Source organism: Cladophialophora carrionii (assembly GCF_000365165.1).
Source record: "Cladophialophora carrionii CBS 160.54 unplaced genomic scaffold supercont1.7, whole genome shotgun sequence".
NCBI classification, from domain to species: domain Eukaryota; kingdom Fungi; phylum Ascomycota; class Eurotiomycetes; order Chaetothyriales; family Herpotrichiellaceae; genus Cladophialophora; species Cladophialophora carrionii.
This window is the reverse complement of record NW_008481832.1, coordinates 1137199-1152283: the sequence shown is the minus strand read 5'-3', so window position 1 is coordinate 1152283 and position 15085 is coordinate 1137199. Positions and strand designations below refer to the sequence as shown.

The 15085-nt window shown below is 54.9% G+C and overlaps 4 protein-coding genes across 4 annotated transcripts; 2 read left to right on the top strand and 2 right to left on the bottom strand.

Annotated features, from left to right (window-relative positions):
* Positions 1-1644: 1644 nt before the first annotated feature.
* On the bottom strand, positions 1645-3817 carry G647_08492 (uncharacterized protein; the record flags this gene model as incomplete). The annotated part of the gene is made up of 3 exons (XM_008732802.1): positions 1645-2573; positions 2626-3359; positions 3462-3817. The coding sequence occupies 3 exons, from the start codon at positions 3815-3817 to the stop codon at positions 1645-1647; spliced, it is 2019 nt and encodes a 672-aa protein (XP_008731024.1).
* A 646-nt stretch (positions 3818-4463) lies between these two features.
* On the top strand, positions 4464-5285 carry G647_08491 (uncharacterized protein; the record flags this gene model as incomplete). Its single annotated transcript, XM_008732801.1, has 1 exon — positions 4464-5285. One exon carries the CDS (start codon positions 4464-4466, stop codon positions 5283-5285), a length of 822 nt encoding a protein of 273 aa, XP_008731023.1.
* A 2329-nt stretch (positions 5286-7614) lies between these two features.
* On the bottom strand, positions 7615-10200 carry G647_08490 (uncharacterized protein; the record flags this gene model as incomplete). The annotated part of the gene is made up of 2 exons (XM_008732800.1): positions 7615-9995; positions 10050-10200. 2 exons carry the CDS (start codon positions 10198-10200, stop codon positions 7615-7617), a joined length of 2532 nt encoding a protein of 843 aa, XP_008731022.1.
* Positions 10201-10850: 650 nt separating this feature from the next.
* Positions 10851-11874, top strand: G647_08489 (uncharacterized protein; the record flags this gene model as incomplete). The annotated part of the gene is made up of 4 exons (XM_008732799.1): positions 10851-10900; positions 10962-10979; positions 11027-11465; positions 11527-11874. 4 exons carry the CDS (start codon positions 10851-10853, stop codon positions 11872-11874), a joined length of 855 nt encoding a protein of 284 aa, XP_008731021.1.
* Positions 11875-15085: the final 3211 nt, after the last annotated feature.

The following is a 15085-nucleotide window of genomic DNA, read 5'->3' as shown; positions in this document are numbered from 1 at the left end:
GACCCAGATACGGCGCAGATATACGACGATCCGAAGCCGACGGCGAAGAAATGCTTGTCATCGAACAGACAAGGCCGTGATCGTGGTAGGGAGCGCTGCTTTGCATTTCAGATTGCTCGGCCGGGAGTGATTTGACAATGAGATGTATTCCATATGCTTTGGACTCGTGCTGATCAAGTTATCTGGAGAAGACAACAAGGAGCACTATGTACACTGGGGAAGCGTGTTGCAGTTCGTTTCCGAGGCCGAAAGATAGGACCCGACCTGCTCGTAGCAACGAGTCAAGAACCGGCGAGCCAGTTTATTCAGACAGTAGGTTGATTTAACTAGAACGAACGGGGTGACGAAGACAGCAAAGCAGACGTGCAGCGAGGAGGGTGACTACTGGGGCAATGACAGCACGGCACAGCACGGCACAGGGCAGCACAGCGCAGCGCAGCACAGCACAGCATAACGAACAGCTTATCAGTAACATATCGAACATCCCCAGAGCGCAAAGGACAACACAACAGGCAGTACAGGGACAACGCACAACGCACAGCGCACAACACAGCGCAAAGGACATCCAGAGACAAAACACATATATACATCACCGACCGACAAGGTATGCGGAGCTATATACATATTATAGTTTCCCGTCCAGACCAGCCACGACTCGCAGACCTCGAAATGCCTCGACCGGAATGCAATGGGATGGGAACGCAAGTCGGTGATATTTGGTACTAAAGAGGCCATACAGAACATGAACGTCAATGGGGACACGTTACCAACCTGCTGGCTATGTACTGTACCTACTTACCACTTACCACTTACCACTTACCTACTTACCTACTTACCTACCTAGTTACCTACTTCCCACTTACCACTTACCTGTACCAAATATTCAATACCCGAGGCGCAATACACAGGAGGTGGTCAAGATAGCGAGCTACCTAATAGGTGCCTAGCTACCTACTTAGTGAACTAGTTAACTAGTTAACTAGTTAATTGTTTATTCACAGCTGTTAAACTCAAGCAGATGGGAATCCATGCACGTGGGTGCGATACGGTGCGGGACACGCATAGATACATATATAGATAGATAGATATCCTGATCCTGCGTCTCGCTTGAATCTCCTCTATACATCTACCTCATCTCATCCTCGAAGTATAGAGTGCCTCGCCAGCGATATGGGTCGTGGAGTACTACTATACTGTGGTGAACTGTGGTGAATTGTACTGTGCTTTGCAGTGCCACGTCCACGTCGGACGCAAATGAGTCGACAGACGTGTTCCTCGATTAAATGAACGAATGAATGAACGAATGACCGAGCGGCCATGCGAGTAGAGCAGAGTAGGTCGGATCGGATTAACACATGAGAAATGCCAGCTGGCTTCCTTTACCCTTAGTTACCCACAAGAACGCCGGTACAGCCGCCTCGCTCACTCTGATCTGAGTCGTCTCCTCCTCTCTCCTCTATGCAGAGGCTTGTCTGGCCGTCGCCTCGCTTCTACCCCGTGGCTCGTTTGACATCTAACGTGCTGTCTGTCTGTCGCCATCCAGTCGTCTCCCCACTCTACACATCATCTGTCCCATCTACATATCTTCTGTCCCATCTACGTGACTTTTGTCCACTCTACATACCATTGTCTACTCGCTGTTCTCTATCCCGGTCTTTGCATGAAACTGTGGCTTCTCCTCCTCATCCCTGCGTCGGGCCTCCGCTGCTCACTATGGCTCGCTCCTTGTCCCACTCCGGTGTTCTCACTTCCCGTCTCGCCGGTCCGCTTGTTGGTCAATACACTGTGCAATTCATGGCTTTCACCTCGTTCCAAAGTATCGTCGACGACCGCATTGTCGTCACTGTCGTCCCGTGGTGTCCTCGCCGCTGGTGAAGTCTCCTCGCTCTCTCCGTACGCACCGCCCACGCTTTCCATGACGAAGGGTCCAGCGGTAGGTGCATCAAGGAGCCTCAGCTCCTCGTCTCGGAACCATTTTGGCATCAACCACGTCCGGACGGGAATGAGCAAGAGAATGATGATGGGAAATCCAATGGCCGCTATTGTCTGAGAGATTGCAAAAGTCGCCCCGAACCCGATCAGTTCGCACGCCACAAAGGCCCAGATGGCTCGTCGACGCTCGATCCTCGCCAACGGATCCGTCGCGTCCGTCAGCTCTTTGTCCTTCGCGAGGAATAGTAGTTTCTGAGTGATTCCGTTTCCCACGAGGGCTTGGACGCCCATGACGAAGAACAAGCCTGCGAGAACGCCCTGTGGAATCAAATGCAGTACGACTAGAAGAGGGCCGCTCATTGTGACAAGGAACAACAGACCTTGTGCGAGGTTGCTGAAGCGTTGCTCGACAACATGGTCTGTAACTCGGACAACGTGGCCTTTTGCTTTCTCGTCAACGACTTGACGGGTAACACAGAGCGCTTGTGTGTGGAATGGTGCCTGCGGGATCAGGCCGTTGGGGAATGGGATGCCCAGAATACCAGCAAGTCCGGTAGTGCAACCGAGGAGAAAGATGTCCCAGTGGAACCCAGGTGGCTTGCGGAGGGGAAATTCGGATCCTTGCGCGATGAGGGACGATACTGGGTGCTTATCAGCATAATATATATCCATAAGAGCCGCGTCAATACACACCGTTGTGATCGAACCAAAACAGGATTGTAAGCAAGATGGCGAATGGTATGGCTAGGAAAACCTCGCCAACGCCGATCTTCCAAAACTGCACGAACCAGTCACGGTCGGCAGTGGGAGCAAAGGCCTTGCTCGTCGGCAAAGTCTCGACGTGCACATCCTTCATGTGGCCTATGTGGACAAACCCCGTGAAGAAAATAATCGTCAATGGAGTGCCGTAATCCTCGATGAATTTCCGCACATGGCGCTGCAATAAATTGCTCTCTCCGAGGACACCGCATCCGTAGGCGAAGCCGAGCACGAGCAGACTGACCATGACCGAGAGGTAAGCACTCGCCTCGCCAGCCAGGTCCCATTGTCGAGTCAAGACCTGGATACCCTTCTGTAGGTAAATGAAGGCGACGTAGAAGCCAAAGGTGTCGCAGGTGAATAGCGTCACGTATGTCAGGGCATTGCAACTGTTGGTGAAGGCCAGAATCCAATGCATGATCAAGGACCAAATCCCGATCCAGGCCATGAAGGCAAAGTAGTTGGTGCCGCTCGGTACTACAATGTCATAGACCGTGTAGGAGAAGACGGTGATGGGTCCCGTAACTCCGACAATGACCAGCGGCTGGCAGGCGAAGAGGGAAAATACTCCGCAAGCCAGCACAGACGAGAGGAGGACCTCGTTGACACCGAAAGAGTTGTGCGTCTTGGTGAACATGTCGAGCGAGAATGCCAATGCCGGGAGGATACTGAAGAGGCGGTCAGTGCGAAGTCCATCATTTCCAGAGAGATACATGCGCGGCGTGTCTTGTGGAAACGGTATATGTATATGGTATATGGATTGATCATACTTTGCAAAGTACATATATACTGTGGCGGGGATGACTCTATAGTCCCACGCGTCTTTCCAGTCGCTCCAATAATACGGAGCTCGTCTCTTGATATCATCTGTGATGCCCTTGAACCAACGTATCTTGTACCACTTGCGTACGCGGCGGCTGGAGGAGCGAGTGGGCTGGCGCGAGATGTGCTCGGAGAGCCGCTGCACCTCCTCCGGGTCTGGTCTGGAATGACTCGAGGCGAAGGATGGACGACGACCGTGCTGCCATGGCTTCTTCGCCGCCGAATGGGAGGAGGAACGGCGACGCACATTTGGGGGCGCCGGGCGAGACGACGTCGGCGCTATGATTTCTGTTTGAGTCGCCATCTCGTGGTATGTTGTCGAACTCTATACAATTCGGAGAGAGTGATCATCCGACGGCTGGCATTCATCCCAAGTGGGGAACTTCAAAGTCAAATAGAACGACACCAAAAATACGGGACGCATGAGTGAAAGAGCTTGTCTACCCATGCCATAAGGCGCTGACCGCCTCCTTATCGCCGAGCCTCTTGGTCTGCGACGTTGAGGTGAATGACATGCGGTGGGCGATGATGTTGACGAAAAATGCTGTTACGGTGAATCATTGCTGTTATTGGTTAGCGGCTCAACCCCGCACGGTCTGCATCATTGGCGTCATGCTTCCCCGCACTCTTGCGACCTCGCTTGCTCGCTCGCCGACGCCGACGGGGAGGCCGAAATTGACAATTTGTGCTTCTCGACGGGGTGGCAAGAATTTTAACAGAGAGCCAGACCGAAAGACAGTAGAAGACCAACAGCCAAAACAATGTGGTGAAAACAATGTCGAGGGAGGATTTCAAAGCAGATATTACTCATTGAAGGCGTTCCCGCTACCTGATTCGATGCCACGTATCCGGCTGGAAACCCGGATTATGATATCATGCTGAATGGGTTAAAGCGAAGGGCCTGGCCTCCTGGCCATCGACCTGGGGTTTCCAATAAATGGTCCGTAGCAATGTCCCATCGTCTCCAGCAGCAAGCTCAACACGTCTCGACCCAGACACGAAGCAACATGGCCGACGTCAAGCGCCCGAATATCACCTTGTACACGGATGCCACGCCCAATGGCCTCAAAGCCTCGATAGCGCTGGAGGAGCTCGGCATCCCGTACAAATTCGAGCACATCAACATCTCGACCAACCGGCAGAAAGAGCCATGGTTCCTGGAAATCAACCCCAATGGTCGCATTCCTGCCATGACTGACACCTTCTCCGATGGCAAGCAGATCCGGCTCTTCGAGTCAGGAGGTATTTTCCAATACCTCGTCGACGAGTATGACAAGGACTATAGAATCAGCTTTCCTAAGGGCACCCGCGAGTACTATGAGATGACCAATTGGGTGTTCTTCCAAAATGCTGGGTTGGGTCCCATGCAAGGGCAGGCGAACCACTTCGTGCGGTACGCGCCCGAGAAGATCGAATACGGCATGAATCGATATGTGAATGAGACGAGGAGGTTATACGGCGTGCTGGACAAGCACCTGCAATCCTCAAAGTCGGGGTTCATTGTCGGCGACCACATTTCGATCGCAGACATCACCACGATCGGGTGGGTAATCTGGGCGGCGTGGGCTGGTGTAGACATCGAGGAATTCCCCACGCTCAAGAAGTGGGAGGAGATGATGAGTGCGAGAGAAGGTGTAAAGAGAGGCTGTAATGTGCCCAAAAAGGTGGACATTAAGGAGAGGATGAAGGACAAGAAGGCCTTGGAGGAGTATGCAAAGCACTCGAGTCAATGGATTCAGCAGGGCATGAAGGAAGATACGCAGAAGAAGTGACCAACAACAACCAGCTGGGCGCCTCAGAGGCCGACTCGGAACATTTCAATTCACAGGACCGATACTCCTCCATTCACACCCCTGTTCCGCTTGCATGTCGTTAGCACACTCCTGATGGTGAGTCGTAAGCCAGCCTACACTTGTCGCTGACGTCGTGCCTTGCTCCTTCATCCAACGACGAGGCTGGGGGTTCGTCGCGGCGGGGGCCAGCCTGGAAACAGGATTCCGGTGTCGTGGAGGTCGGTTCGTCTAATGGAGGTTGCACCCATGCCCTCGTAAGCGACCGCTGATGTCCACATGAACCATGGGTCTCCTCTTCCACGATTGTAGTCATGATGGAGTCCCCTCAGCCCAAGGTTTCGTGTACATTGCGTCTCGTCAATGAGGCGGCTGCCGACAGGTCCTGACGGTCGAGGGATGATACTAAACGGAGTCGTAACCCTGCGAAAGGACTCCACAGCTTCCATGAGACCCTCTCTTGCATGATGCTTGACGTGTTGCAGCCTTAGCGGGCTCTTCCACCCAGGTGGAGGCGGGATGTAGCACTGTGCAGGGGATGCAGGGTCACGAAACATGGTCGTCAGAAGCTCCACATATGCCATGAAACTCTCTTTTGCATTGTAAAGCAGCAAGAGGTGCTGACTCGGATGCTTCACGAAATCCTTTTGGGAAGGCGTGCTGTGACGCGGGCCAGCTTGGGAAGGGAGAGATAGACTGGGTTGCCTGTCGCCCGGACTCCATAGCTTCGAGAGCTTCGAAGGATCCTTCCTTGCATGAGGGTAGAAATTTAGCCTCTCCGGGTGATTTGCGAGACTGACCCTGTTGTTGCATATCACCAGGGCAAGGATGTCGTCCAACGCGACGCATCATTGATCCACCTTCCTGAACATGCACAATCCAGAATCCGCAGTGGCCTTTCCAGCGGAGCCTCCAGCCTTGCACCTCACGTTGACCAGGTGTAACAGTGGCACGTTACGTAGATGCCACGACACCAAGACGCCTCGGCGGGTCTCGCAGGGGAGCGTGACGCTAGCATTCTAGCATCCACGTGGACTGCGGCGCTGCCAACGGCAAATGGGTATATCTGCGCTTGCTCAGACATTTGCATATGCTTGCAGACGTCTGCTGCTGACGGAGCAGTAGTTTCCTGGATAGGAAAGCCCTTCTGCGTAGGCCAATCATTGCTCTTCGTGCAAAGCCTCGTGCCCGTTTCTTTCATGACACAGCTGCTCACTCAGCTAGCTAGTTTCGCGCGTTTCTGGAATGTCTTTCGATGCTGGTCGGCGGTGTGGACCAAGTGTTCGTCTCGGCGGTCAAGGAAGGGTTTCCGTCCTGGCCTCCCATCCATCAGCAGTCCCGGTCCCGGACGAAAGTGTTCTGCGAGCTGATATCCTTGCGATCAGCCATGGAATCGCTGAGGCCGACGCCTCCGCGGGATAACCAGATCTCGGAATGTAGCTTGCTGACTCAATTTTATGCAGAAAGCTCATGGACTCGAACAACCATCTTACCGGTAAAGCAACGCCAAAGTCTTGCTTCGCAGTGTACATTTTGGATGCCTTTCAAACCCACGATGAACTCAGCATCCTGAACCCCGCGAAGCTGGGATGAGCCTGTGCAGCTCCAGGGATGGATGCAGCAGCGAGATGCCGTGCTTCAGCTAGAACAGTGTTTGTGCACACAAACCGTGGTCGCCGTCTTGGAGATGTCTGGGTTTAATCGGACCTGATCATGTCAGCAGCCGATCACAACGTTTCGAGATGTAAGTGAATCCGCAACGCCGAAGCGTATGCGCATGGAGCTCTGCCTCATCGAATGATATTTGTACATACCTGAGGAAGAATACGCACAAGCACCCAAGGGAGTGGGGGGTTTTATAGTGCCACGCTTTCCTGTCATGAAAAGTCTTGTCCCTCCGACTCGATTGTAAAGACTATCAGTTTCGACACCCATGGGTCCGTCTCACCGTTTACGGCATTACCACACAAGTCAAGAAGAGCCTCAGGACTATGATTGAGCTACTGTTGATATGTGGCTGTGCAGTTCGAGGGAGAAACAGGGAGATCTTATGTCGTAATTGATTCATCAGTCCTCCTTATGCATCATTGAGACCAACGCTGGACCCATCAAACACCCTATATCCAAATCTCGTGGCATATGCAACAGTGCTCATTGCCTCATGCTTGATGGGCTTCCAAGTAACAGACAGTCCTGTTATATGCAGAGATTACAGCACCGAGCCTCAATCTTCTCTTTACCAGCATGAACATCCTTCATTTCCATACGTAGCGACGCTGATCCGTAGCATTATGTCGAGCGTCGTCAAAAATCATGTAAACTCGACAGAGGCACCTGTCCTGCCTTCCTTTGCGAGCCTCGCCTGCGCCCGTTCTGCTCGACGCCTCCTTCGGTTGTTGGCGTACTCTGTCGCTCCACTGGTCTCGGTCCCGGGTGAGGTGACTCCACTGCCCGCCGGGTATCCTAGGTTACTGGCACTGCCCGGTATAGGCGGCGGGGGTGGGAGGGGCCCCGGGTACGTATGAACCGTCCCAGTCGGTATATTGGTTGGCTCAGGCGCCGTTGGATAGGACACCGCTGGCGGCGGAACAGGAGCTTGAGCTGCCTGTACTGCTCCGTACTGTGCAGCCGCTTGCTGTTGAGCAGCAGCTTCGTTCTGGGCAGCCTGCTCTGCCTCAAGCGCTTCCGTCCGTCTCCACCGTCGATCCGCGCTGCTGGGGCCAGCTTCACTTTCGCTTGCACTGACGCTCGAGCCTCTTCGATGTCTCCTCGCTGCGGCCGATGCTTGTCGCTGTTTCCGCCGCTGCGAGGCGGCTTCTTCTTCGGTCAAGCGCCTCAGTGTCACCCGCCCGCCCTCATTGTGCATGTTGATCTTCACGCTGACGGGAGGTGACTCCATGCTGTCGGTATTGTTATTGCGGCTACTATGACGTCGACGACGGCTACCGTCAGCCGCTGCGGCACCGAGTGCTGCTCCTGCAAGGCCAGCTGCTGCTTCATCCTGGAGATGATGTCTGTGTCTCTGGCGGCCAGAGCCAGTCGTATAGAGCTCGCTCCCTGAAGATTCGAGATGAGGTGGAGGGATAGGAGGCACGCCTTCGGGCACCGGCAAGGTGCCTGGGATGGGTGGGGCTCCAGGGACCGGAGCAGCGCCGTAGGGTTGACCGGGTTGTACAATGGGAGGATCTTGTCCTACTGGTCGGATCTGATGTCTGCTGGCAAGGGCGCTTGCTGCGGCGGCGCCCACTCCTGCACCGGCAGCCGCGGGTATTGCTCCGCTCATCCCAGGTCCAGGTGGACTCAAGTCAGTGGACAGATCTGATGCCGTTTGACTGCCCATTCTGCCATGGCGGGCTCGTCTCGGTGGGGTGACGCCGTCCCCTGTGTATCTGTGCCGCGAGTTCATCCGGGCGACTTTCTCCTGTTCTATTCGCTCTCTCCTCAACTGCTCTGCACGAAGCTCCTCTTTTCGCTGTCTGCGGTTCTTAAACAGTTGTCGAACTGCAAACACTGCTCCCCCAGCGGCCACGGCGTCTCTGAAGGTATGCGACCTCCTATCCCGGCGGGATGGAGATCCAGACACAAAAGAGTCATATGACGACGACGATTCTGAATGTCTCCGGTAGGCCGAGCCCGGTGTCATGGGCGGTTGAGCAAGAGGATGTGTCGGTCTGCCATAGCCTGGGCTCCCTCCCGCCCCTGGCGTAACAGGACGAACTGGAGGCGGCCTGCCTTCCTCAATACGCGACATGGAATCTGACGTGACTGACTGATTCCCACCAAGCGGTGGCCTGTACGGGCCAACATCGGATTCGTCGTCGCGGGTCCTCCGATCAAAGATTTTCTTCACCGCGGCAATTGCTCCGCCAATCGCTGCAACCTGTAGTAAGCGATGTCCAATGCCATGGTGGGATCGGTCGGACATCTTTTCGTCGAAGTAGGACGATCCACTCCCGGTCACTTCGGTTCCTGCTCCATCGGCGTGCGACCTTCCAGGCGAAGGGTTTCTCCTCGACGACCTTCTCCTCCATAGCGCTGCTAGACCTGCGCCTGCTGCTCCGGCAACGGCCAATTTTCCCATGCCTGTGTGCCCGTGGTCAGCTCTCCCCTGAACGACCTCGTCGCTGTAGTAGCTGCCACCATCATTGCCATACCGAGCTCTTCGTCTTTCCGACATCCATTGCAGGATGAAATACAGTACAAGCAAGAAAAAGCCCCAAAGAGAGTAGAGCACAAAAAGGAACTGGGGCGAGCCATAGAGCGTCAACCCTAGCGCAACCTGAGTGATGCCGAGCAAAGCAATGCCTCGACCAAGCCAGTGGTGTAGCATTGCGGTAAGAGGGATATGTAGCCGCCGTCTCCCCTTTTCTCTTCTGTGCAGCATGCACCCTCCGATAATCTGCACCCAGACCAGGACGTAGATTGCGACTCCGATGCCATGATGGGGATTTGTGAGGCTTCTGTTCGGACCAACGGCCTGAAAGCCGAGAATGATAACAACCGTAGTAAGGAGGAGGGTCAGGATCTGGAGCCAGATGTGCAGTCGCAGCGCGAGTCGGGGATTTCGACCGTAGAATCGCATAAGGAAGATGGCAAGTGGGACAATCCCAAGGAATGTGATGGCTGCGATGATACCGTGCGCTTCGACCATTCCGTGGTAGCCGGCCAAGGTGAAGAATCTGTTTCCCATTCCTGTCCGAGTGTCAGTCTGCTGCGGCTCTTCAGATAAATCTGTGCTCTTCTTACCATTGTATCGCACTGTCGCAAAGTTCAACCCGACCAATGGAGGCAAAAGGAAGTTGTCTCTACCTGCATCCCAGGTTCCATCACCAACATGCATTGTGTCCGAGTTGTAGGTACTGCTCCCTGGCGGAGCGAGCTGCGGCGACGGCGACATGGTTGTGGGAGGCTATGCTCCGGAGATCAAGACGTCCGGACCATCAACAAGACGATATCGCGATTTGCGCACCGGTGTCTGGTATGGTGGAGGGTGGAGGGTGGAGGGCGGAGGCTGAAGCCTTGTCGCTGGTTGTCGGTGAACTGAGCTCCGATTGACTTTTTGTTTACTTCAAGCTCACAAGCGGGGTAAGGTCAAGGTGAAAGAAGCCTCCTAAGTCGAGTCAAATGATGGTTAGGGTTCACTCAATAAGTTGGCATGTAGCTGTCGCAAAACCTATTATTGTTCGGTCAATGCTATTGTCTCGACCAGACGCAAGACTGAAGCGGCGTTGATTGTCGCTACTGCAAGTGAGTTGCTCTTCGACAGTTGTTGGGGGCAACCCGGTTGGTGGAGAATTCCTGCTCGCCTGGCAATGCCACGCACGCGCACACCCTCTTAGACCGTCTTCTGCGCTGTCTCTTAGCCTATCAGGTTGCACATCTGCGTGGAACGGAAACCCAGATCGCCTCATCGCTTGGGCTGCAATAGCGCAGTTTTGCATGGATAAGTGATCCGCCAAAAAACGCTGCCGTCATTCAGGGAGACGTCGAAGTCGAAGTCGACGTCGATGTCGCATCTCGAAGCCGCAGATTGTGCGTCTCGCGACAATGACGATTGACGACGAGGAGAGGGCTCACCTCGTAAAAGCGGTTTCCAGGTGACCATCTCTGTCAAACGCGGTTGAGCGATACAGCGCAAACACTAACAGATCAAACCAGGCTTCTGGGATGGATATAGTGAGTCTGTAACGTCTGTATGAAACTCGATGCTGATGTGGACGCAGCACGTTGTCATGGAGCGCTTCTTTCTATCCTCAGCCACGGTTGAACTGGCAGCGGCGCTCAACCCAGGGGCTGGCGATTGACTTCCCACTGCTTAACGTTCTAGGCTTTGTATGCTATAGCATCTCGACTTGTAGCTTTTGGTTTTCACCAACTATCCGACAGCAATATGCAGCACGGCATCCGGCCTCACCGGAGCCCACCGTCCAACTCAACGATGTGGCCTTCGGTGTTCACGCTGTCATCCTGGTCACCGTGACGTACTCACAGTTCTTCTCTCGGTTATGGAGATTCCCCAATCCATCTCGTCAGCGAGCAACCCGGCCGGTTCTAGGTATTCTTTGGGGGAGTATCGTGGGTGTTGCTGGCATCATGGCCGTGGTGGTGTTTCGCTCGGGTTGGAAAGACCAGGACCCGCTCGACTGGGCCTGGATTGATGTGGTGAGATTGTCACATTGCCCAAATTCGGCGCTTGTGGTGGTGCTGACCTTGGATATCGTAGTTGTACGCATTGGGGTATGTGAAACTCATCGCCACATTCGTCAAGTACATTCCGCAAGCCTTCTTCAACTACAAGCGCAAATCGACCGAGGGCTGGAGTATCTGGCAGATCCTGTTCGACCTTACAGGAGGTGTGCTCTCCGTCGCACAACTCGTCTTGGATGCCAGTTTTGGTGGTGATTGGAGTGGAATCACCGGCAATCCGCTCAAACTGGGTCTCGCAAACATTAGCATGGCTTTTGATGTGGTTTTCATCACTCAACACTTTATCCTCTACCGCGGTCAGGACGACGTCACGAGCATTCCGGACGATGAGGACGACTCCCAGAGGCCGTTGCTCAGCCAGTGACAGCTCAACAGCTCTGTCTGGTATAACTTTGCGATGCGGCCGCAGAGAATCTTCAGGCAGCTTACCTTTGTCGAAGAAATTGAAAAGAGAAGTCAACGCTCGATCGGCCTCACCACATTATCGATTCTCGTCCTGACTTAAGGACATCACTGACTCTCCTTATTTTACGAGACCTTTTGCCGAATGTGGCACAGGCGGCTCCGGGCCAGTGCTAAAACGATTGATGGCTTCTCGCCAGATGACGCCTCCGGCCCCATCTAGCTAATCGCCATACGACCGTCGACGGCGTGTACCCGAAGGGTCTGGGTGTGAAATTAGAAAGCCACACGTTGGCTGCATGGTAGCAGTACGGTGTCAGCGCCTTCCAGCGCGGCTCGAGTGCTAGCCGTTAGGCGATTGAACTCGACATGTCTAGATCGGGGGAGCGGGCCGTGCTTGGGTCGTTGCAGTCTTCACGTTCGAGGAAGCAGAGCAGGAGTCGGACGTAGATGTACCTGCCAAGTCTACGCCAGTATTAGAGGCGGCCGATCACCCTGAATAGAATCACTACGGCAAGCTTGCCCTTGATATAGGCTTCCGGGGCCGCCTCTAGACGAGTCCATATGGACGATTGCCGGGCGAGGCTACACGCTTTGTTCATATGCCCACAATCGGCTATAGCCTGTGTTGCCAGGGGTCTTATCTCCATGCCCTCGTTGCCCAATATGACTTTGTGATGACGGACCGGTCGACAAAGTTATTTTGGCTCGGCATATGCAGAGTGAGACGTAGACAGAAGGTGATCGGATCGGTAGAATAGAGAGACAGCCTCGGTCGCATCGCTTCCATCTTTAGGCAGCTGCATCCCTGCGCTTGCTCGCAGCTTTCCGTCGGAGGTCGAACTGGCCGAAAGGGTCGGATTGCGTGTCATTGCGGCCAATGCCAAAGTCAAAAGTGGTTTTGAGTTTTAACTGGATGCACTCGGGCGTGGTCGACGGGGATGAGTCCGCGCAGTGGGAGCGAGGCCATGTTGATCGAGCGAGCATCTCTTTGGCTGTGCTTTTTGTGGTCAAACGCACCTCCGGCATGCCGAGCTGGCGGCTAAACCCTTCCAGGCCAGTCAATCGACCTCCAGGCGAGGCTTGACTAATGGAGAAGTGAGGGTTAAGTGAGGGTTAAGTGAGGGTTCGCATGCACGTCCAAGGGCGTCAAGCAAGCTAGCGACCGCGGGCCGCACAGCTCCCTTGAGGCTCTTCGTAACTGTGGCTTGGCTCAGAGCCACATCCCAGCCAGGCTGTTTCGAGCTGGAGGTGACGAGGATGGAAGCGCACGCAGATCCTTGGACCGTGACTGAGGACTGAGGACTACGGTGAGGGCGTGGTGAAGACTGGCGTGACTGGCTACTGCCCCCGCCGGTTGCCTACATGATGCATCGCTACAGGTGTCATGGACTCTGCTGCTCCCAACGCCATGCGCAAGTTTGTAGAAGCGCTAGATTAGCTGGCTGTCGTCTTGTGGTCTGCGGACTCTGGCATTGCGCGCCCTGCCCGGCCGTCTGTGCGGTCCTCAGGCATGGATGGCTTCTCGTCCGCCAAACTGCCGAATACGAAGGCGAGCAGTCTCACGATATCCATCTCCTCTCGATTCATCCCTCGTCCAGCAATACGAAGAGCCAGTGCTGAACCGAGCAGAGAAATGCCAGTGTCGCTGGTTGGTCCACTGAGGCGTTCATGCGCTGCCCACTCCGTAGTCAGTGTTCGCAGCCACGTGCTGTTGAGGTGGTTGCTTCTCCCTTCGGACTGCGTCAGGTTATTCTTGTCTGGGCCAGCTGTCGCAAGCACAAACAAAGGGATGTCTAGCTCTTAGGCGGCAGAAAGGTTGCCTTACTTCTTGCCATGTCCCAATGGGAGCCGCGGTGCCCCCAGCGCCCGCCGTGCCTCCACTGTTCCCGCCGCGGTCGCCTATCATCTTCCAGTGTCTGCTCGTTACCGACCACCCGAGGAGCCTCAGCTTAACTTAGCAGGGCCCCCGGGTGATTTTGCTGGGCGGTGGGCAGCTACTGGGCCATCGTAGGCTAAGGTCACTTAGCTCAGCAGGGCGCCATGCCCATCACAGCCGCATGCTCGCGTCCAGACTCACCAGGTCATCACCATGGCCGTCTTAGTACAAATCCAACCACGAGACCTCGTCGACAACGCAGCATTGACCATCGACAGCCAAGCACGGGCAACAAAGCACTTCCAACCTTCCCTCTCCAGCCTTCACTCAGTCCATTCTTTGGGGCATATCCCTGCAGTCCTCAAGTTCTCTCCCTCTTCGCAACGGACGTAGCACCCACTGATCCCGGGCCGCGGCGGGGCTGTGCTTCGTTCTAAGCCTCCACGCCTCCCAAGGCTCCAGTATTTGGTGTCCTCGGTGCCGCATCCCTTCACGTACGGGAGGTGATGCTACAGCACTGGTTGACTCGTCAGATCTCGCACAGACAACGGCCTCGCAAGACGACCTCTTCGACCTGGCTGTAGCCCTCGACGACGAAATTCCCTCTGCTACCCCCAACAACCATCCGCCGCGGCGCTCACAATTGACGGTGCTCAAGTTGTCCGCCATCAGGCCAGCCACCCAGAGTGTACAAGGACTGCTGAGCCTCCCAAGCGACGAGCCTCATCCGCCGCTGCAGAGCCCCTCACTCGTCCCACATACCGAGTCACTAATTACCACACACAATCCATTCTCACCGGTACGAGCGAGTCTCACCCCCTCTCCTCTTTGTCCACCCTTTGGGCCAATGACTTTTCCAAAACTTTGTGCCTTCAATTTCTGGCTCCGCTGTCGCCGCTCCCTTCCGAAAATGCGAGAGTGCCGATCGCTCGTCCCCAGCTGAGGGTTCGGTCTGGAACTTCTTAGCCTTCACGGCTAGACCCCTGCCACGTAGAGTTCAGTCTACAACCCGCATCTGCATGATCACTGAATCCTTTGTTCGCAAGTACTGTTATTTGATGTCATTCGATCCCACGAGTCGCCCCAAGTCTTGCTCTCAAGCAACTGAGGTGCTCGCACTGACATGGCTCACGCGATAGAAGCGGACTCGGAAGACTTCGGTTCTAGAGCACGACGGTCTCTCTGAACGCTGGTTCCAGCAACGGCAAGGACTAGCCACAGTCCTCCAGGGTCCAACCGACCCTCTTTCACCAAGCCATTGGACGATTGGCCATGTGATGCCTTCGGTTCACCC